Source organism: Plectrocnemia conspersa, unplaced genomic scaffold, assembly GCF_051122295.1.
Source record: "Plectrocnemia conspersa isolate PC_06_02 unplaced genomic scaffold, ASM5112229v1 ptg000006l, whole genome shotgun sequence".
Classification (NCBI taxonomy): domain Eukaryota; kingdom Metazoa; phylum Arthropoda; class Insecta; order Trichoptera; family Polycentropodidae; genus Plectrocnemia; species Plectrocnemia conspersa.
In genome coordinates this window covers 8,103,316-8,126,527 of record NW_028277170.1, presented here as the reverse complement: position 1 = coordinate 8,126,527, position 23,212 = coordinate 8,103,316, and the positions used below count along the sequence as shown (strand labels likewise).

General features: G+C 30.7%; 1 protein-coding gene across 1 annotated transcript in view; it reads left to right on the top strand.

Moving 5' to 3' along the window:
• LOC148234156 (nephrin-like) overlaps positions 1–2,526 on the top strand; it is a 296,304-nt gene extending 293,778 nt beyond the window's left edge. Inside the window, exons 14-15 of the mRNA XM_088188373.1 lie at positions 1,726–1,833; positions 2,334–2,526. Of these exons, the coding sequence (XP_088044499.1) occupies positions 1,726–1,833; positions 2,334–2,414 (189 nt within the window). The 3' untranslated portion in view covers positions 2,415–2,526. The remainder of the gene's footprint in view (positions 1–1,725; positions 1,834–2,333) is intronic.
• Positions 2,527–23,212: the final 20,686 nt, after the last annotated feature.

Below are 23,212 nucleotides of genomic sequence, written 5' to 3'. Positions count from 1 at the left end.
GTAAAGCTAGTTTTTTTTTTAATTTTGACACACCGAGGTCAAACGGTTCGCTATTACTGGCATGGACACACTAGGAAAATTGGATAGGTTTAAAGACAATGTGTATGGGTTTCCCACGAATTCAGCGAAGAAAACAGGTCGGCACGTGCTACTAAATCTTGAAACTGATCATTTGATAACCTTACCATTTAATATTTATGTTAACCTTCAGTCGTGTAAAGATCTAAAAAAAATCTACGCAATAAAATATATGTGTCACATAAAAATCAAAATTGAAGTCATGAGAAGCAATAAATTAATTCCGCAATGGAAAAAGTAGCAAAAATATGGACACACGAAATAATTCTGCGGAAGAGAACCAAAATGCACTAGATGCGCACCTCAGCTCCAATTGTGAAAAATCCATAACTACCAGGCCTACTCAAACTGCGGTGAAAATCACCCAACTAACTATAGAAGTTGCACAGTCACTAAGGAACTACAAAAAAAAAGAGATGTAACAACCAAAGCTAAGAATATACAACATAAACAGAGAACTCTTATCTCTACTACCGTAACAAAGAACGAATCATTTGATCAAAAAAACAAAAAGAAAGAAATTACCCCAACTCTCGCTTGCAAATCGGAGATTGCTGTTTTCCCAAAAGATTGGGAAAGCATCAGAGTAGAACTGAAAAACAACATTAGACTGAACGCAGAATTAAAAACACAACAACTCGAGAAGGAATATAAAAACTACTTTAAGGACAAACAAAAATCAGCTTGGAACAATACTAAGGAACTCACACATAAGGCAGTAAGCAAAAATTACACAATTGGGAAAAAAACTCCAAACAAACTTTAGGGGTGTGCCAACCAAAAAACATACATGGTGACCTAGGTGTCGAAGACGTCGCCAGTGCTATAAAACGTTTTGCTGCTAAACATTTAACAGCACGTCAACATCGAGGCAACAAACTCCTCAATGTGGACAACTTTAAAAAAGGCTGAACATAGTATTTAAAATCATAAATTATTTAACATAAAATAAAATTAATTGTTGATTATAAAAAAGACCAGTTTTAATTTTTTTTAAATGATAATCGAATATAGAAAATGGGTTTTGTGTAACAGCAATTGTCGTTAAAGACAATATCCAAAGATCAAGTAGCATAAATTTACCCAAAATCTAGGGCTCACTTGCTATTTTACTTTGAAAGAAAATATCAAAATAAAGCAATTAAATAAATATTAAATAGTTCACTCTAGACTAATTTCATGAAACACGGATCTGTGTGTTTTTTATATTATTTTGCCATATATATGAATTAGATCTGAATATAAAACTTCTCATTTCTTACTTATGTATCTTATGTATCTAAAAAGTGATGAGTACAATTAATATAATTTTTAACTTTGTATGGTATCATAGATTATGTAGCACTGTTGCTATATTTTACTTCCTTTTAATTTTTATAAGCGATTTTTAAATTCTCTCCTAGTGACGCAAAGTGTACGGCAAGTAGAGGGCTTATGATATTATACATTGTTGCGCATGAAGTTCATTATTTATTTGGCAAGTTGGAAAGTTCTGGGTGCTAGGGGTTTTATTTATACACGGGTCTTCCTTGTTTGCATGCAAGTTGGAAACTTAATTTCTCGCGTCCTGTGTGACTGACCTGCGTCTTAATTATTATTTTCCATTTTTTCATTAACTCTTAATTAAGCGCTTGTGTATTTATCTAGAAACAAGATCTTACGTTCTCGGACATGGTACACGCGACCCAGCCTCTTCCATTAGCGTGTGTTCCCAGAGCTCCGCTAGTTCCTAGACAAGTCATCATGAACGATCAGGTAACCAACAATTTTTAAAGATTTTTGCCACAAAGATAAGTTGTTATACTTTTTATTGAAATCGCCACCAATTTTTCAATATTTTATTTTTAGTTCTACGTTATAATTATTTATAAAATAATTTTTAAAATTGCATTTTTTAATTATGTATAGTTTATTTGCTATTATTGAAGAGCGTCGCACATGAATCCTAGGTCCAATAAAAATTGCAAATTTAATCTTAAATGCATTTAAAATTTGCATTTATTCTATGATCACGCGTTGCTTTTTTAATATGGTACACAAGAGATTCAGCGAAAACTGAACACCAACTAGATGATTCCCATCGGGCACTTAAAATTCACAGAATTTTAGCAGTTCAGTTTAGCAATTGAAAGAACAAATTTATCTGTGAATTTATTCCAACACCTTCGATACATCTAGTCTTAAATTATATAATTGTAGCGCGCATGTGGCTTTAATATGTAATATTGTGCAATAAGTAATTAGTTTTTTTTCAGCAGCAAATAATGATGATGCAGCCGATGGTAGACTTCCGTTTCCGGCAAGCCCCTCTTCAATTAGAACCGGAACGTTTTTGACAGGAACGCGCTTACATCACTGAATATAAATGAAGAGCTCACTTATCTGTAATAGGAGAGTAGTTTCCAAAAGCCAGCGACGGACTATTCAATATTTCTTGATTAATTAAAAAATATATTAAATTAAAAACGAAAGTCTATTTTATATAAAGTACACGTATAAGTACGGCTCAGTTAGTCCATAAATATTTACAAAAAAACACGTGTATATTTTTCAATTCTAAATTACTCTCAACGATAATTATGTTCATTACAATGATTTTTAAATACTATAGTCCATTTACTGAATGACACTGGCTGAAATTCTAATAAATTAATTTTAAGAACAAAAACAGATTCAAACATATTCAATATTTTATTTTAAAGCATTATTGCATTACAAACAATGATGTTTGTCAGAGACACATTACAGTTAAATATCAAAAAATACTACTGTCGTTTCTTCCACTTACAAGGGCATTCAATATGGTGCTCAAAACATACGAAATTCAGTAAGTGGAATATAAACAAATATATAAGATCCATACTATTGGGATTTTTGTGAATTATTTTTATTGTTGTAGCTTGTCCGTATTAACATTCCAAAATCTCAAAATTAAGAAACATGAGTCTGCGCAAAGTAATGGACTCTTGAGAATATTTATAAAAAAATAATGAAATAAAAACTCACGTTCGTGGCTATGTATTTAACAGGGTATACTCATTATTGTTGGTTTTGCCCTCACCAACGTTATGACGTCTAATATAATCATAATACAACTATACAATTACATATATTATACGTGAAGCATGTGTGTATATAATACAAATCTGTGTATCTTAAATGTTTCAATAAATGTATACATAGTAAAGAAAAGATGCTGGGACACTTTTAAAGAAATTATATTAGTGTAATGGCATTGCCGTCATTATTTGACCGTCCTGCAGTTAAATTAATTGACTTTAGCATGTGATGCTATACATTATACAAAATGAAATTATGTTGAACTTTTAACGTGAATACATTTATATAAGAAACTACCTACATTATATACATGTTAATCAAACGGTCCAGTTTTTATTTATCGTATACTTCGTGCAACCTTAATTAATGTTTGTTATAATTTAAAAGTAAAATAGCGAATTTATTTATTTTAATATTGCTTCTAATAATAATTTATCTGACAATATTTATACTAATAATTAATTGTTAGATTGTGTGTTATATTTATATATTTATTGTAACGGAAACTGGAAATATTTATAATTGTTTTATGCAATATGAATTATTAAAATAAATATTATACACACATGTATTAATTATATACGTATGCATGTATTGTAAATATATTTATTTACTAATTATAGAAATCCAATCAAGGCTATAAACACGCGCTTGAATTTTAATTTATAAAAAACATATTTTTAATTTAATAAATGTGAAAATAAAACCCCAAATATATTCATAATATTTTAAAGAATGTGCAAGTGTTTGCCAAATTGTAGAATTTTAAAATTAATTTAAAGTATTTAATTGAAATTTAGTAGCAGACATAAAAATATTTTTCCGTAATGATAGAGCCGTTCTGATTTTTTGGTGATGACTAGACAAACGTCTGGGGTGTCACGATTTTTTTTTTACATAAACCGAATATATTCAAAACGGCTCAGTATACTCATACGAAACAGTTTTATATATTATATATGTATATCGTTAGAATTATATTAAAATAATAGATAATTATTAATATACATATATATAAAAAAAATTCGTTGTAGAATACGAATTTAAAATATTTAAATGAACTAAACAACAAAAAAATAAAATTTATAATACATACTCGAGTCATCGATATCGTGACTTTTGACTAAGTTTATTTACATTATAAATGTTCATATAAGACTGTTTAACGTAATTTATTAAAGGGGGTTGAGGTATGACCGATCTAGGGTCGGTCATTATGCAATGATTATGTCCTTACATAAGTATTACATTTATGTATTTACATATGTATATATATATATATATATATATATATATATATATATATATATATATATATATATATATATATATATATATAAATATATATATATATATATATATATATATATATATATATATATATATATATATATATATATATATATATATATATAATATATATATATATATATATATATATATATATATATATATATATATATATATATATATATATATATATATATATATATATGCATAAATATATTAATAAAAATATATATAATAACGAAACAACAAGAACGGTGACAGGACGATGAAAAACTAGTGAATAACATTTTCGACGATGTGAACGCATTTTAACAGTAATACGTTTACGTTACTCTTGGATTTCTGTATAATTGATGTAATAAAATTTCCGGGGTAAATCAGAACAAATACAAAGTCTTTCAACGAGGAAAAAAATATTTTTGTGTAAATAATAAAATATATGTGAAAAAATATTTTATAATCGATAGTATTATTATTGATAGTTATCCTTGTATTGAATCTATTAGAAACAATTTTTATAAATGTATTAAATTATAAATATGAGGTGCTTCTGTTTCGGAATCGATTTTATTCAGTTCATTTATCATCATAGTAATATTTTATGATGCCATGTTATGTTACTTCATAATTTTTTTTGCATTTCGCTCCACTAGTAATAAATACTTTTTTTTAAGCCTTTACAATTTATATACATTCGTTAACTTAAAATTTAATATCGTTTTAGCACATCAATAAAATCTTTTTTAAAAGTTTATTTTTATTTTAATAAATCAAAGTATAATTGTATTTCAAAGATACAACTTTCTCCTAGCTCTCAGTCATTTCTTAAATTTCATTAACATAATGATTCAAAATATTCTGAAAGTCCCCTTTTTATATTATAGTGTTGAATCGATCGAAATAAGTTGTAGCAGGTAGGAGGCAAGTTCCTTGATTTTAACGAGTCAAATTCAAGCTTATCACATGTACTGTCGTGAACTATTCGACTGATAATTTCAAACCGTTTTAAGAGTTTAGTAATGCACAATCCTTTTGCAACTCCACTAAACACACAAATCATTTTTTACTGTTATGCTGGGCTTAGAGGTAGGTTTTGTTACTTGACTTTTGGATAACCACTGTCTTCTACGACGATTTTTGTTGTACCCTTTTCTCATCTTCGGTCCTATTTTTTATCTTTGGTTATCAAATGATGCGCACCAACTTGTTTTTTTGGCTTCGTGTGGAACTCATAAACATTTTTTTCTAACCTTACCAATATTTTTAATATGCCTGTGCAATGTCTTATTAAACTGGTTTAGTTTCTCGGCCAGCTAATGAATAGTTTTATCGTTATTAACTTCCATTTTTGCAGCCAGGACTTCACTTTCATATTCGAATTTTCTAAACTATTTTAAATACTATTGACTATTAAAACAAAATTTTAAAAAGCGACATTTATTTTGGAATTACCTGATAAACATACCTTATATTATTTCTAATTAGTGTAAACTTTACAAAGTACTGTATATTCTATAGAGATTGCAATAAAGTATGTTAATCAGTTTTTTTTTATCGTATATGCCATTTTTTATCATCTATTTATTTTGATACTTAACCTGATAATTATTAACAGTTTTCGTTATTAAATATTAAATTAAATTTGATTTATTATCAAAATTTAGATACTTTAAATTAACAGTAATATTACACGTATTTATCTTTTTTTTTCATTTCAATTAGTGGAGCGTAATAGTTTTAAATTGTGATATTAAAATTAAATATTTTTATTATTTAACAATTTAAAGTTCTATTTGGTAGTTATCAATATGTTGTTATTATTATTAATAAATTAATAAAATTTAATAACTTGTGAATAAAATATTTAATTTCTACATTAATGCGTAAAACGAATCGTTATGTCAGATGATATTTTTTATATGTAAACAAGTAAAAAATACGTATAAATTAATCACGGACCTTTTTTTAAAATAATGTAATACTTATTATATTGAAGATATATGTGTGTATGTAAAAATGTGAAAATAACGAGGTTCAAAGAGCTGATAAAGACTTTGCAAATTTTCTGAGATACCCCGGTTAAATAGGCGTATAATATTATAATTTATGGTTTTACGCCCGTTCGTGTGTATGTGTGTGTTCATATGCATGTTTGCGTGTGTATATACACGTACTCTCTATATGTGTAATAAACGTAATCCCGCACCCTGAAAAAAAAACCAATGAATGTTATGTATCTCGTCAGCGAAACCAGTTTAACGAAAATGGCGTTGTAAAAAATAACGCCGTTAAACGATTCGCTTTCGCGTGCATTTTATTGAATAACTAACTGTTACTAAAAGAATACCATTTATTGTTCTATCTGTGTACAACAATTTCAGACAAATAAATAGAATGCGTACTTCTACATTTTTAACTTTTATTTATTTTAAATCCTAATTAAAAATCATTAGTAATTTACGTTAGAAATATTGGTGAGTATATATTGCAAAAGTGTGAAATTCTATTGTAACTTAATTGCCACACAATTACACAATCACATTATTACTAACACAATTCCCGGAAAATGGACAACTAATGAATATCATTTATAATGACTTAAAATTCGTGACACTAGTCGAAATATAGAAAAGTGTATATGTATACACACTGAAAATTATTTATATTTTCACCATATCCATAATAAAAAAAAATATATTTACGTAATTTGGAGTCTCAGTATTGTTATATTTCGCCAAAATATTTTTCATATATATATATATACATTTTTCTTTATCGATCGTCTTTTTGCGATAACTACTGTATTCAAATCATTGGAATTATGCTCACGGATTAACCTTTGGACAAACATTTCGAGCTGCCTTTGAAGTTTGAAGAACCTCTCTCTCCCTTGCTCTCACTACTCCGAATATGTCGGTTGAAAGCAGCTCTTGATTCGAAATCGGAAAATGTTCCCATTGACAGATGTAAACGATTGAGAAATTGAGTCGTCAAGGGTTGAGCTGTTGAAATATCTATTTTATGAGAAAAATAAACATGGAGAACGAATTTATAAACGAAAATTTGATAGAAAAATTTAAGTTTACTATTTTTGTTAGCTTAATATAAAGATGAAAAACTATTTTTCTCTTACGGCTCCGACAATTTATCGTATTTTACAAACATAATAAAAAACTCTTGGATGAATTATTATATTATATCAGTCCAAATAATTTACTCATGTTGTGTATCATATATTATTATTTTTTTCTCACCAGAAGCCTGAAATATTAGTCTCTTACTTTTAAAAACAGCTTTTGTCAATGTCAAGGCCTTGCTTATATAGATAAGATATAAAGATGTTAAATTTTAACATTCATAAAAAAAGTCTTAAAAAACATGGTACTTTTTACTGAATAAAATGTTTATAGTCAAAACGTATTTTAATAACAAATGGATTAACAAATGGAGAAACACGAAATATTCAGAGATCTTTGCCATTGTTTTTTGCTCCTTGAAAATGTATGTGTCCTGGTATTGAATATTAACCATGTGATATCAAATGTTATTAAAAAAAAACCGCAATAAAAAAACAATTTTTTTAAGCATTGTGAGTTTTAAGATTATCTTTAAGAATCTGAACATAACGATATACTTTTTTACTCAAAAATTTGATGGTTAATTCATTGAAAATGATTAATAAATTTTTGGAATTTTAAGAAAGACAAACAAATTTTGATGAATAGAAATAATAACAATCTTCATGAATTACACAATTGCTTTAGGATTTACTTTCCCTTAAGACATGAAATTAACTTAAAAAGCAGATGCAAAGTGATTACAAATTGATCACAGATTATTACTAAAACATAAGAGCATTCATAACAAAACTCATACTTTATGAATATTAGTTGAAATAAAAAAACACAGTTCATTTTCCATTGTTGCATAAATTCAATAATAACAAAAAATATGTTTATAAATATGGACATGAATACAGATTTACCACAACAATTTCAGGATTTTCATATTTTAATAATTACAATATATTTATGTTTATTTCATATTATTGTGGAATCAGCCCCAACAAATTTTCAGATGAAGTTATTAGAGCTTCAGTCATCCTGTGAATGTTTGAGCCAATGACAGATTGCAATTTTATACGAAATAAGTATGTGATCTGTAAATTCCCTAACATAAAAAACTGGCGATGAACATGATGAATATTTTTTTAAAAATTAAAGATAATTAAATATAAAAGTAGTAATAGATTGACAAATAGCAATTTAAAAAATCAAAAAAAGTATATTAAAAGTTTAATTGAGAAAATTACAAAACAAATTTTACAATAAAATAATACCTAATTATAAATGTTATTTTTCTTTAATATAAATGTTATGTTTTGCTTAAATAAATATGTGCAGCCTACAGTGTATTTTTATTTTTTATTTTGTCCCAGAAAACCATTTCTTAAGAACGCTTCTCTTGCAAGAGCTATCCAGCTTTTCAATGAGCTTACCAAACACAATGATGTATTCGGCTAAAGCTGTGAAGAGCTGGGAAAATGTATATAGGATGGCGTTGATATATTTTTTTGATGTTTAATAATGCATATATAATGTCCATCATGAAGCATTAAGAAAATCTGTCAAGTTATAATGGTCAGATTCGTAATAAAATATAAATATAAAATTATATGTACATATATTAGGCGAATAAATGATCCGTATTAATATACGCATTTAATATAAGCAAAATAAATTGTATAAGACTGGTATTAAAAAAGCTTGCACGTAGAAAACATAAATAGAGTTTAATTTTGCAGACTTAATTTAAAATTCATAGTCAGGTTTTTTTTAATCAACTGTCTTTTTTCACTAATTTATGCTTTAAGCCCGCAATAAAGTGCGACAATGCTAATAAGATTTTTTTGAGAGAGGGTGTATATATATATATATGTATAAAAAAAACATAACCACAGCGCTGCACACATAGGCTGGAAAAGGCCCTGGAGATGTGACAACGTAACCCTGCTTCGTGTAAAAATGCAAAAACATTCATAAATATGCGAATAGGTCATGTCGCTACTCTAGCGGGGCTGAATTTATATTTATGGGGTTTATCATGGTGTCATACCTTTTCCCCTCGTTCGTGACCGAGAAAAAGGAGATGACATGCAAGATCAGTATAATATATGTGTGTTGCGACCACACGCGACTCTGGCCACGTTTTTTGGCGCCGAAGAAGACAAAAAAAAATATATGTATAAATCATTGCCAGATTCGTACGCAAAGAACACTTTCAATCTGGGCTTTCTTCTGAAACTTTTTTTGGCGGTGTCCTTGTGGACGATTGCCAATTCAATTATCGATAATTTTCATGCGATACTGCGTTCAAATCATCTGTTGTATTAAAGTCGTAATCTCAAATGTTATGTGTCGGAACTGAGCATTAAAAGTTATTTATAAGAAATATTATATTTGTTATTTTATTTTATATATTATAAACATCGGATGTTTCTCAAACGGCATGTCGATGGTCGTAAAAAATTATTGATCTACACCAAAATCATTTTCCTTAAAGAAAGAACAAAAATATGTAGCTTACTTTAATCTATAGAAATTATTTTTTTATATGAAAATGATTTATTGTTACAAAAAATAATATAAATACGCTGCAAGAACATAAGAGTAATTATTGGTTTTATCTTTTTACTTTTTTGCCATACTTTTCACTGAGGGTCATGATTTTTAACAGCTTAATGCTCAAGATTTATTTGCCGAGCTTGGTGGCCAGGCGATTTCGCGGAAAAACAATTATCTCTTTTAGTAAATATCCTATCACTTGTAAAGTCATTAAGATATTTGATTGAAATATAATAAGTAGCTTTCCTATAATTTATGCAATAATAAAATGCCAACTACATAGTTTAACCAGCGTATTTAAATCTGTGTGTTGCATAATTAGCTGATATAATGAAAAAAAACTTGTATATTAATATAATATATTACATACAATCAATATTGTTCTAAAAAGGTAAATCTATACTACCTATTTTAGTTTATCTTATGTCAAGTTCTATTAGCATATCTTCTGAAAGTTATGGTATATGAAGCACTCTGAATTCGGTAATTCCACACAGATAAAAAATACATTTTTTATTTATCCTCATCTGAAACTATCAGTCGAAACGTATCACGAAAATTGCTCTTCTCTCAGTGATCTTTTGTGAAAATGATTTTATTTTAAAAATGATATTTTCAATAACCCCAAAATGAACGATAGAGATGAAACCTTTTTAGAAAATTTTGAAGACGCGTTATTTAACGCCCCCAGTGATTGTGAATAAAGTACGTGGACATGTGATCAATTTACTTTTATATAGTAATGGTTAGTGTGATAGCAATATTATACCTAAAGACTAAAGTGAATTAATGAAATTTTCTTTTAACAAGCGGCCGCCATATGTTTTTTTTTTCTTTCATAAAAGTTTATTTCTTAAATAGACATCGGTAAAATAGCATACAGATATATTAAATGCACAATACTAGTTCATAACAATTTACATTGTTTACAAATTGTTAAGTTATACAATAGTATAAAAAGAATAATAAATTATACGAGAGTATACTAAATTAAAGGAAAAATACATAAAACCTTTTACAAATTTAAAAAATCCAAAAAAAAAAAAAAAAATTTTGGAAAAGAATGAAGCAGATGAGAAAAACAAATTATACAAAATACATAATATACAAAATAAAACACATACAAAGGTAAATAAACCTAGACCTGTAGACCTGAAACTGATGACACTGCGATGAGCTTAACTGCATCAAAGCAATATGTGCTTAGGCATTTTATGTTTGTATTTAAATTTAAGTTTTGCTTTGTCGTAATCACCGATTCTTGAAATTAGTGGGTTTGCGTGGTCTCGCGAGATTTTTTTATAGTATTTTTCGGTTTGATAATAACAGTATTCTTTAATGCTAGGAATTAAATGTTTGGTGTGGAGTTTTTTAAGGTTAGTATAAAACGGTGTATTATAAATTATTTTTATGGCTTTATTTTGGATTACTTGAAGTTTATTAAAATTACTATTACTCGCGTTACTCCACACTGAACAAGCGTAAGTTAAAACAGGTCTGATTAATTGTCTATAGACTAGAATTTTATTTTTTATTGTAAGCGCACTTTTTCTATTAAATATTGATTTTAGAGCCACAATGGCGCCGAGCCCTTTCGACCGGAGTTCAGTTATATGTTTATTGAATTTTAGTCTGGAGTCCAGGTGTATACCCAGGTATTTAACGCTCGCTCTCCATTCAATGTTATGCCCTTGTTCACTTTTAATGGGTGCAGGCAAGGGTTGTCTACGTTTAGTGAATATTATAGCTTCTGTTTTGTCTTGATTAATTTTAATTCTCCATTTCATTAAATATTTTTTTAAGTTTTCAAGGGATTTTTGAAGTTTGACTGCAATAGGTTTAAGACCATAAGAACTAGTAAGGATTGCGGTGTCGTCAGCGTACATTGAGAGTAAACCGCCATATGTGAAAAACTGTCTAAGTTCACTTAAATAGCTCGAAAATAACCGAGTTAAATCTTCAGAGAAACCGAAGTTTGACAACTTTTTTATAATAACCCATAACAAATGCTGTGACTCTGAATGAGTCCTGGAAACGTCTCTCTCCATCTCTCTGACACTCAGTATCGCATTTTTGATATTGTTGATTCGAGACAACCCTGCGTATCGCAGAAATCCACGATATATGTTGACGTGAATAGCAATTGTGATTTTGGCGCAGTATAGATGCATCGTCTATGGCGCATCCATTTCACATAAAATATTATTTTTTTCAGTTATTAACGCCTCGGGACGGATGTGCTAAAAGGTGGTTTATAAAATATCAACAATTGATTAGCACTGAGTTCTCTCTTTTATTGTTTAACCTTTTGTCCAAACGAGTTGTAATTTGTTTTCGTATGTTTGAAATGTTCGATAGAATAAAATATGATGACACGTATACTGACGTATACTGTGCATCACAGAAAAGCAAATATGAGAGTATACAATAAACTTCACGTTGTGTCGTCTTTAATTTTTGTCAATCAACATATCCCAAAAAGTCTACCTTTTTATTAGAATACCAACAATTATGCATAATTATTTTACGAAATATGCCTAGTGCGATCAAATATATTTTTGACATATAATCTTCAACAAAGGTACCTGTGAACTCTTTAGAATTCGCTTTCTTCGAAGGTGTCGATATCGAAAAGGGTCAAATTCGAAAGCGGCAACGTCGTCAGTGCTACGTTAATTCCGCTAAAAGCCTCGCGCGCTAAGGACCAGAGAAAAGGAAGAAACCCAATAAGAATAGCAGTGTGCAGTGTATAAAACAAAGTAATGTGTTCAATCCCGTGAGAGCCTCTTTCTATTTTGAAAAAGGACTAAACGCGAAGACCGTTGCTATATTCCCAAAGAATGTCCGCAATTAGCATGATTAAACGACTGGAAGGGACTTTGTTTCCACTCTCCTCTTTGTTGCGAATTATTTTTATCGTGGTTAGAGACTGATATTCTCTTCTGAATGGATCGAATATATAAGAATAGAGCGAATACAAACTGTATTGCACCGTCTACTTTAGTGTCTTACAAAGTATTCACTGAAAGTTTTTATACGTAAACAATAGATTAAATATAAGCTATTTTATTCGTTCATCTTAAAACTACTTAAAATATTAGTTCTTTAATCAAAACTAAGATTTTATAATTCTGTATAAATAAAGTTAAATGTGGTACGTAAATATAAATTATATGAACGGAAAATTAAGTTGTTGTTAAAATTGCAACTTAAAGCAGAAATGTATAAAAAAAATTAGGCTTAGTAACAAAACTCAAAATGCAGCACTTAGAAACAGCAAGTGCAATTATTTCCGAATTGATATATTTCAACGAGTATACTCGTATGAATTTAGTGAAAATTAAATTTTTCTTAGTTTAAAACCGAAATATCCAAAATAGCTTTCGCACCGTCTCCTATATTTAGTGTTATTTTTCTTTCAATTTTAATTTATATTTTTAATCTATATTTTTTACATTTAAAGAGAAGTTAAAACTTTAAGCAGCAACATAAAATATAAACAGTTTAAATTAGTTGCTCGAGTAAAATTTGTAACAATATAACAATGGGTCGAATATTTTCAGTACGCTCCTATCCACGGGGCTAATGAGAGATTTGATTACCGTGTTTTTTTTATATTATATATAAAAATATATTTATATCGGAACTATATTGGAGACTGTGAAAAGTCGATAATTTTAGATCCAAAAAAAATTTGGAAATTCGTTAACTCAAAACGCGATGGCCTATCCTTACTGTCATCGTTGAGTTGGAACAACATCAATTTTGAAGGTTCTGAAGAGATTGCAGATGGATTTGCTAGGTATTTTTTAACCGTATACCATAATGATGGGTCACATTTAGAGTTTAATTTTATTACGATGAGACTCATCGTTCATGGTCATCTTTGTTATCAATCAAAACCTTTAGTTTGGTTGATATGGAATATGGATTAAGCAGACTAAAGTCCATTTTTACCTCGGGACCAGATTTTATTCCAGACTACATTCTGAAAGGATGCAAGTCTGGTATTTTACAGCCTCTAAAACTTATATTTAATTTAATTTTGAGATCCTATTGTTTTCCAGAATTGTGGAAATGTTCAAAAGTCACTCCGATTCATAAAAAGGGTTCCAAATCTCACATTGACAATTACAGGCCAAAGCTTTGATCTCATCACCCGCAAAATTATTTGAAATTGTTTTGCATAAATACATTTTTAATCATTGCAGGTGTATGCTTCTCGACCAACAACATGGTTTCCGTAAATCTCGATCCACTGTCACTAATCTAATGGTTTTGTCTAACTATGTTTCAAAATCATTGGACTCTGGTGTACCAGTGGACGTCGTATACACAGATTTTGAAAAAGCATTTGATAAAGTTAACCATGCTTTACTTGTAAAAAAGTTATTATTATTTCGGGTTTTCCGAAGATCTCATAAATCTATTCTCAAATTACTTGACCAATAGATATCAATTCGTCAAGTATTTTAACTCCTTTTCAGAACGATATAAGACCCCTACTGGAGTACCTCAAGGATCCAATTTGGGTCCATTGTTGTTTTTATTGTTCATTAATGACATAGAAACAGCAATAGAGCATTTAGATTTTTTTATTATATGCAGATGACTTGAAAATTTACAAGAAAATGCATTCGATTTCTGATTTCCTCGGCCTACAGGAGGATCTCAACTCTATATGGAAATGAGCTTGCTATAACCAATTGCCTTTCAGTGTAAAGAAATGTCACACAATTTCATTTTCAAGGTCATTAACGCCGGCAAAATATTCATACCATCTAGGTGGATATTTTCTGGAAAGGTTTTCTTCAACTAAGGATTTAGGAGTGACTTTCGAAGAACGTTGGAAATTTAGCCAGCACATTGCAGAGACTCATAGCAAATCCTTAAAAATGCTCGGTTTTATCTTGAGAAATGCGCGTTACTTCAGGAATACTTTAGTATTGCGCACTCTTTATGATACTCTAGTCCGCAGCATACTATAAACTAGCTCCATCGTTTGGATCGCGTAATGAATCAATGTAATGAATTGAAGCTGGAAAAAGTACAACGTAAATTTCTTCGATATTTATACTTGATGGAATACGGGTATTATCCGTTCTTGTTTCCCAGTGCTTTTATTTTGGGAGCCCTGGGATACGTTTCTTTGTCGACTCGCAGAAGTGTTTATGTAATTAAACACTTCTGGAAATTGCTCAAGGGCATCGTAGACAATCCTTCAGTGCTCGAGCAGCTTCAAATGTGGGCTCCTGAAGGTGGTTATAGTTCTCGGTCGCGTTCACTTCTCTTGCCTGTTAAGTCTAGAACTGGAGCACTTGCCAACTCTTCTCTGGCCAAGGCTATTTATCTGCTCAATTCTGTCCATAGTAATATTGACATTTTCTCTTGCACATATGGAGTTTTGGTTCAGTTCGTATGGGACAATGCACACCTGTTGAGGTGATTTGTGTCTGTTGTTTTGTCTTGTTTATATTTGTATGTATTATGATGTATTAGTACTTTTGACTATCGTTACGCATTGGGTTTGCCTGTCCGGTCACGATGGTTATAATTTTAATAAATAAATAAATAAATAAATATAAAAACCCAAAATTATTACAGTGCGTTTCTGAAACTCATATTTGTGTTACATTACAAAAAAGTGTACTATAAATTAATAATTAACTCCTAATGATGCTAAAGGACATAATTGGCGAAATATCGAAAAACTTCGTAAAACGCGTAAATATAAAAAACTCGCGTTAAAATAAAATAAAATAATACGTTTTTAATATAAACAGTTACGTGCTGCTATAAATTAGTTGATCAAGTAAAATTTGTTACAATATAACAAAGCGATGGAATATTCCGCAATAAAATTTGCAACAATATAACAAAGCGATCGGATATTAGTAGAATACAATTTGTAATAATATAACAAAGCCATTGGTGTGCAGTAAAGCTCCAAAAAGCTCGTAAAGTGCGCGGGTAATCATCTAACAACCAATCAGACGACCAACCTGCACAAACTGTAAAGGAGATCACTCTGCAAGCTATTGTGGTTTTCAAGTTGCAAAATTATTTCAAGCAATACGCAATAGTAATATCGGTAAGGATAGCTATCATATTTTTTAAACAGTGCAATAACGAAATGCAGATAAAATGTGGAGCAATATGCGATATTTTTCTGCTTATTTTACCCTGAGAGATGAATTGACCTAGTTTGTATTTTGGACTTGATCTAATAAAAGTTCTGAAACTATAATAAGTTTTACAACTTTCATTAGGTTAGGTTTGGATTTGAACAGAAAATGCACGTTTCTTAACTATTAAATTTCCTTTTATAAACATTTAAGAGTAGCATATTAACTCCTATCAGTTAAATTATATTTTCACAAGTAAAATATATATCTACTGGTAAAAATGTATTCCGATTTGATTTTACTGAAATAAAATATTTTAAAAAATATTTTTGGGATAGAATCGAGAGTGTTTTATCTAGATTTTCTTTAATGAATAACCACATGAAACTTAATGTATTATTTATTTATTTTTCTGCATTAAATCCAATTATCACGATAATACAATCTATATAATTTATTGTATGTATAAAAAAGGCTGAAGGAACTTATTCTTGAAAAACATCAGTACATACATCTAACACAACTGTAGCTTAGCTTAGATTTATTTTTTGGGGGAAGTTTTTACTTTTTTATAAATATATTCTTGCTATGATTTTTTCAGAGTCGGACACCTCAATGATAACGGGCTCATAGAATTTGTCCCCTCTTTCCCCAGACCTGTTTATACTAATAATCTACCTGTAGTTTCAACCAACACTACAGAAATATTTGCCAATGACACAGCTATTTTGCCAACTGGAAGAAAAAAAACTTAACACCTCAATCTCCAAAATCAGTACACATATGTAGATTTTGCCAATAAAAAGATCACGTACTTACCGGTTTATTTTAATAACAACATCATTCCATATTCGAATAAAGCGAAGTACTTCGGAATGTCATTAAATGGGCGCCTCAGCTGGAATGAGCATGTCAAGAAAAAGCGAGAAGAGCTTGACATTAATTTCAGAAAGATGTACTGGCTTATGGGCAAACACTCGCCGACGTTTGTCAAAAACATGCTACTTCTGTACAAGCGTTCTTAAGCTGATGTGGACTTACGGCATCCAGCTGTAGGGCTGTGCTAGTAAAGGTGAGAATCGAGAGGTGATTTAAAGATTCGAAAACAATGTACTTGGATGCATTTTAACGCGCCCTGGTAATGTTGTAATGTTGGTAAAGAAACTGTAAGCAAAGCAATACAAAAACAGCAACAACCTGTCAAATGAGGCTGCAAGGGAATGTCAACGAAGAGGCTCTCCGTCTCCTCGGTGCTGAAGACTGAACAAAAAGACTCAATAGAGTAAAGTCACATGAACTTGTTCGGTGATAAATTTTTGTGACCCAAAGAAAAGTTTGACACAGTATTTCACAACATAATGTAATATGTATTAAAAAAAACAATACTTATGATATGCGTGGACAGTTGGATTGTAATAAAAAAAAATTATAATTACAAAAATATATTGAATGAATCTAGATCCTTAAACTATTTCAATACCAGAGTCATAGATAGTGGCGGTAAAAATGCGCATGCAGATACGCGTATATACGCAGTAATCCTGCTATAATTATAATATGAAAAGGGGCGGAAATAGTTATGGAATTACTTAATAAATTAAATTTACGCTCTATATTCGCAATAGTTAATTTAGTGACTTGCCAGTCGAATTATACTGTGCGTTGCTACAGCGAAGGTGCTCACACCTTTGCGCTCATCTGCATAACGAGCCGCGCGCTTCGAGTTACCGCACGAATAAACACAGAACTCGTACAGCGCATAGATTAAAGCGATCGCATTCGTTCCGAATCATCGTACAACGGGCAAATTGTGACGATAGTCGACGGGCAAAGTGAATTATGATCAGTCACAAATGTGCAAAGTTCCCGCAAAACTTATCGCGATCGGTAAATAAACACGTCGACGGGCGAACGTACGAGTCTCGCGGGACGAACTTGGCGAGACCCCGTTTTCTTGTTGCCCCGGGCGGTTTAATCTCGGAGTTTGAACCGCCCCTCGATGGCCATTAACTTGCACTTCGATATCGCAACAACTCGCTTCTTTGTTAGTGGCTCTACACTGCCGTAAAACCGCGCTCGGTTGCTTTCGATTTTTACCTTAATAACCGAACATGTTTTAACTTTTATTAGAGTATCATTTATTTTATTTTGCTTGTTGAATCCTTATTATTTTCTGCCACAGTCGCATTCTCGTACCAAGTTGATTACGACACGAGACTTTCATCACAACAATCGCCGAGAACACAGCTTCCCTCAAATACGACGTCGCATGTAGAATTAAGATTCTATATGCGATGATAATACAGGTTGTACCACATGAAAGCGCTGAATTTGTAAGTGAAAAAAAATCGCGATATTTTTTACATAACAAAATATAATTATTGATTCATTTATTCTTTTAAGAATTTATTTTACATATTCATAAACAACAAACAAAGCGCCACAAAAACCTCAAACCAGGCAGCCTAATGTCAACGACGCCATGTCAAATGCAGAGCTACTCAAGATAGATCAAAATAAAAAAAGCAAATAACACTTAATTTCGAAATAAAACTGGAGAACTAGAACTACTGATCGGTGAGTGCAAAATTGATATTATTGTAATCACCGAATCCCACCTCAAACCACACGTCAACGTTTCAAAACCAAACTTTGTCTACCTCCAAAGGGACTATCTCTCAAGGCCAGACGGAAGGGTCACGATATTTGCAAAAAAAATCAATGGTGATTGTTCTGTGCAAATTGATCTGGTAAATTATTCTTATTTTTTTTACATACCACGGACACAATTATAAATTTTATAAAATCTCCGACGCATTATCCTACCAACCACACGAAACCGCTAAATTTGGATATTATGCTGTTCAAGGGTAACTCCCGGATTTCAAATATGCACTTCAACCAGGCTCTGTCTTCAGACGACCTTCCAGTGTTTCTTACGTTGGACAGTGAGGTCCAGATGGTGTCTGAGGTCGTTTTTGATTATGCAAAGGCTGATTTGATGTGATTTAGGAGCATAGTAAAGTCTCCAATATTATTCAAACGACTAGATTTTGTGGCGACCACACATATAGGCACATTTAAAAGGGCGATTGTCTCATTGTTAATGACTGTGACCAAAAACGTTCATTCATTAACAATGAGACAAACATCATGGCACAAGAGGGATTTCTTTTGACCACACACAACACGGGTCGTTAAGAGAATCTCTTTTGTGACAAAACAGTACGGACGCAATCAATCACTACAATGCAAACCCTTTCTGAAGAATTTAAAAGTCTGGAGCTAAGCATAAAACTCGCTTTCGAAAATATACATCTGATTTCTCGAATTCTAAGAAACCACTTTAGCGATTGGCTAGGAGATCGATGCACAATCGCGATTGGCCAGCTAGCTAAAAGATATAAGCCCGGACTCTGACGAGGAGAGGGCAGACGGTTAAGAGACGATCGGAGACACCATACGAGACGGCTGGAGACAGCAGAGATGGGCACATACGACCAAAGAGCGAAAATCTACCAGCAGCCATCCTGAAGAACCAGCCACGCGCCCTTACCGACTGACCAGAAGATCACTCCTGGAACTCCCGAACCACACCTACATCGCGAGAAACGTCACTCCGTAATCGTCCATTGTTAAAATGTAATTATAACTTAATAAACAATCTAATAGGATTCACCGAAGAGTCTCATTGGCCGTGAGGTCAACCACACCTAGGGCTACGCCCCCTAAAATTTATTATTTAACATCCGTGCTCTAGCAGGCCAAAAAGTCATCAATACCGCCGCGTAAAAATATTTGAAATAACATAAAACTTATTCCAGAATTATTTTAACTTATTAAAATTAAAAATAATATGAGAAAGCAATATATATACTAAATAAAAATATATCGTTTCAACTTAAAACTGTAAACGAACTAACTGATATAATTCGCGTTAAATTCAAAACAATAAAAGCATTGAATCCTGAAGACAATTCTATATGGATAATGATGAAATCACTTGAAAATAAGAACTTGAAAATTTAACTTTTTAGAGGCGGGGGCAACATAGCTAGCAATATTCAGAAAAATTCGAGATATTATCTAATGCCTTTTTTACATTTTTTTAGCTTACACAAATTGCATTGACAAACTATAGTGCACCGGGCATATAAGTAGATCTCATACAGATTAAAAAAATCCAATAAAAAAGCTCGCTTACCAAAAATTCTCAGTATTCTTGAATGATTATCAAATGGAAATACTCCATAAATAGATAAATTTGATAATATTATATATTGATTAAAACCTCAATTTTGTATGCTTTAAGTACTTAACCAAAATTTTTAATTCATGCTTATCTTTTGAATTTTACAATTACCTGGAAAACGGCAAAAATTCATTCGATTAAGAAATTGTAATGCAGATAACAAACCAATTTACTATCGCCCAAACAGTTGTGCCCAAATATTAATATATATATTGCAACTTATTTTATATGAGAAAAACCTTAATACATAACAAAAGCTGTTAACTACATTTTGTGTCAGAGTTCATTGTTTTGAGATTATTGCTTCAATAACAGTGGTTTGATCAATGATAAATGGGAGTTGGGTGTGAGCGATGAATTTTAATGCCGGATAGTTTGTCATTCCTGGATTAGATATGTCATAACTACTAATGCAGTTTGAAACTGTTCGGACTTGTCAAGCGGACGAGAGGTCAAAACCTTGGGGTCGAACATATGGTGTTTCCTATTAATATATAACTAAACCAAATAATAAATAATTAGGTATGAAAAAGAAAAAAATTGGAGCGCCATTTCAACATGTCACATATTAAATTTTAATTTGCGTTTTCTATTAAATTTAAAAGTTACCAATTTTTTCTGAGAACAAATTTATTAAGAGTACCTAATTAGAATTAACCGATTTACTACTTAAAAACATCCTAATCAAAGGTGAAATATAAAGAGACACAATAATCTTGATATATATTACAAAAATTAACAAAAATGCTTAATAGTCATCAATGTATTTTATTTTCCTTACAATTGGATGAAACAACGGATGTTGGTAATATTGTACAATTGGTGATTTTTATTTAAATGATCTTTGCAGATTTTTATTTCAAAGAATTACCGTTGTGCACGATTTTATTGAGTGGGAAAACTCGAGGTGTCGATATTTTTATCGGATTCAAGGAATAATTTAAATTAGATTTTTTATTTTGTCGGAATAAATCAAAATACAATATTTGCTTGGATATGTTTATTTTATATTGTACAATTACGGGAGTAAATTTTGTACAAAGAATATTAAAATAAGTCGATCGCAATCCACAGTAATTTGGCCATTCCTGCTTTAGGGCATTTATATTTCAAGAACGACGACTGCCCCTGCGGCCACGACGACCAGCTGTCTGAGCACATTCTGTGGGTGATCAAGCTCCGCCCCTTTTAGGATGTCGGCTTGTGTTTTTTTTATCATGTGTTTTTTCTTGGATTTTTAAAATAATATTAATCAAAGAGGCACCTCATAAGGTGTGCCAACCGTACATAATTTATCTCACCTAAAGAAATCCCGAATAAGCAGAGCGCGACTCATCTCATTTACTTCTCAATTCCATCCTCCGTCCCCAACATAGATAGTAATGCCAGTAGACCATCAACTCTAATCGTGACCGGGAACCCGGCCGAAGTCGTCGATCGTGATGGATTAGATCAAGAACTCAGGTGGAGCAATTCGTTGACCCACAGCTAACTATGTAAAGCTTACAGGATGTAAAAGCTACGGATCGTTAATGGGCCAGTGGGTAAGGGCCTATGCTCAAACACAAGAAGTGGGTAGCTGTACCTATTACTATGTAATAATGTATTAAAATACTTATTTGCGTTTTTTTAATATTTATTATCATAATTTATAAAAATAAAATTTGGTCAACCTTTATTCGTTAATAAAACATTTGACCTAATGAACATTCAAATTTTGTAATATAAAATTATTATTTTTTATCTTTACACACGAATATTACTTAATTAAACACACTCGGTCAGAAAGGGTTAAACCTGACACTTAACCAAGCATTGGGTTACAAAAAGGTAGACCCACATAATGCGAGTTAAAAATATAAATATTGCAAAGCACTTGACACTCAAGCGTAGGTCTGTGTGCATTTAATTTCTAAAATTAATAAATTAGTTGAGCATTTATATAATAAAATATTAATATTTAAACTTAAACCTTAATTTTTTTAATATGTTTCAAATTAAAAAAAATGTAAGCACATAATGAAAAAGAAAAATCATAAAACTTAAAAAGTTAATGATACAATCCAAAAAAATCCCAGCTGACAATAAACATATCAATATGTAATGCTAGCGTATTAAAAATTCTGATGACGACAGCCATAGGCGAGTCGGCTAGTTTACATATCCTGGCTCTAACGGGCATCAGAAAAGGAATAGATCGTGATTCTCAAAGTTTTTCTGACCAAAACTATCCCATCGAGATTGTACGAATAACCTGATAGAAATGGGATCGAGAAAATGTCACAGTATTGCACTTTCTGACACTAAAGGTTAGACTGTTGACGGAAGCTCATCTCCATATACAATTTAAATCACTCTGTAGAAGGAAAGAGTCCGCAAAATATCTTATGCATTAAAACAATTTTAAATCATCCTCATGCAGAAGTAAACTTGAATTTGTTACTGCCGTATTTATATCATTAATAAATAACGTGAAAAGCCGAAAGCCCAAATTGGACCCTTGAGAAACCCTCTAAGTATGTTTTCTTTATGAATTATATTTTCTTCATATTCCGAAAAAATGTTTCTTTTTATACTTCGCAAAAAAATTGTTTTCGTTTTAGCAGATAACGGGTTTTAAATACGTTATATTACATTAAGTAATCTTTACTCAAAAGAACTGCATGTTCTAAGTTTAGTTTCGGGCAAATTGTAGATGTAAAGTAAAATATTATCTTAATTAAAAAGGGTTTTAGCTGTAATTTAAAACTAAAATGGAAAATTAAACAAATAGTATATACATT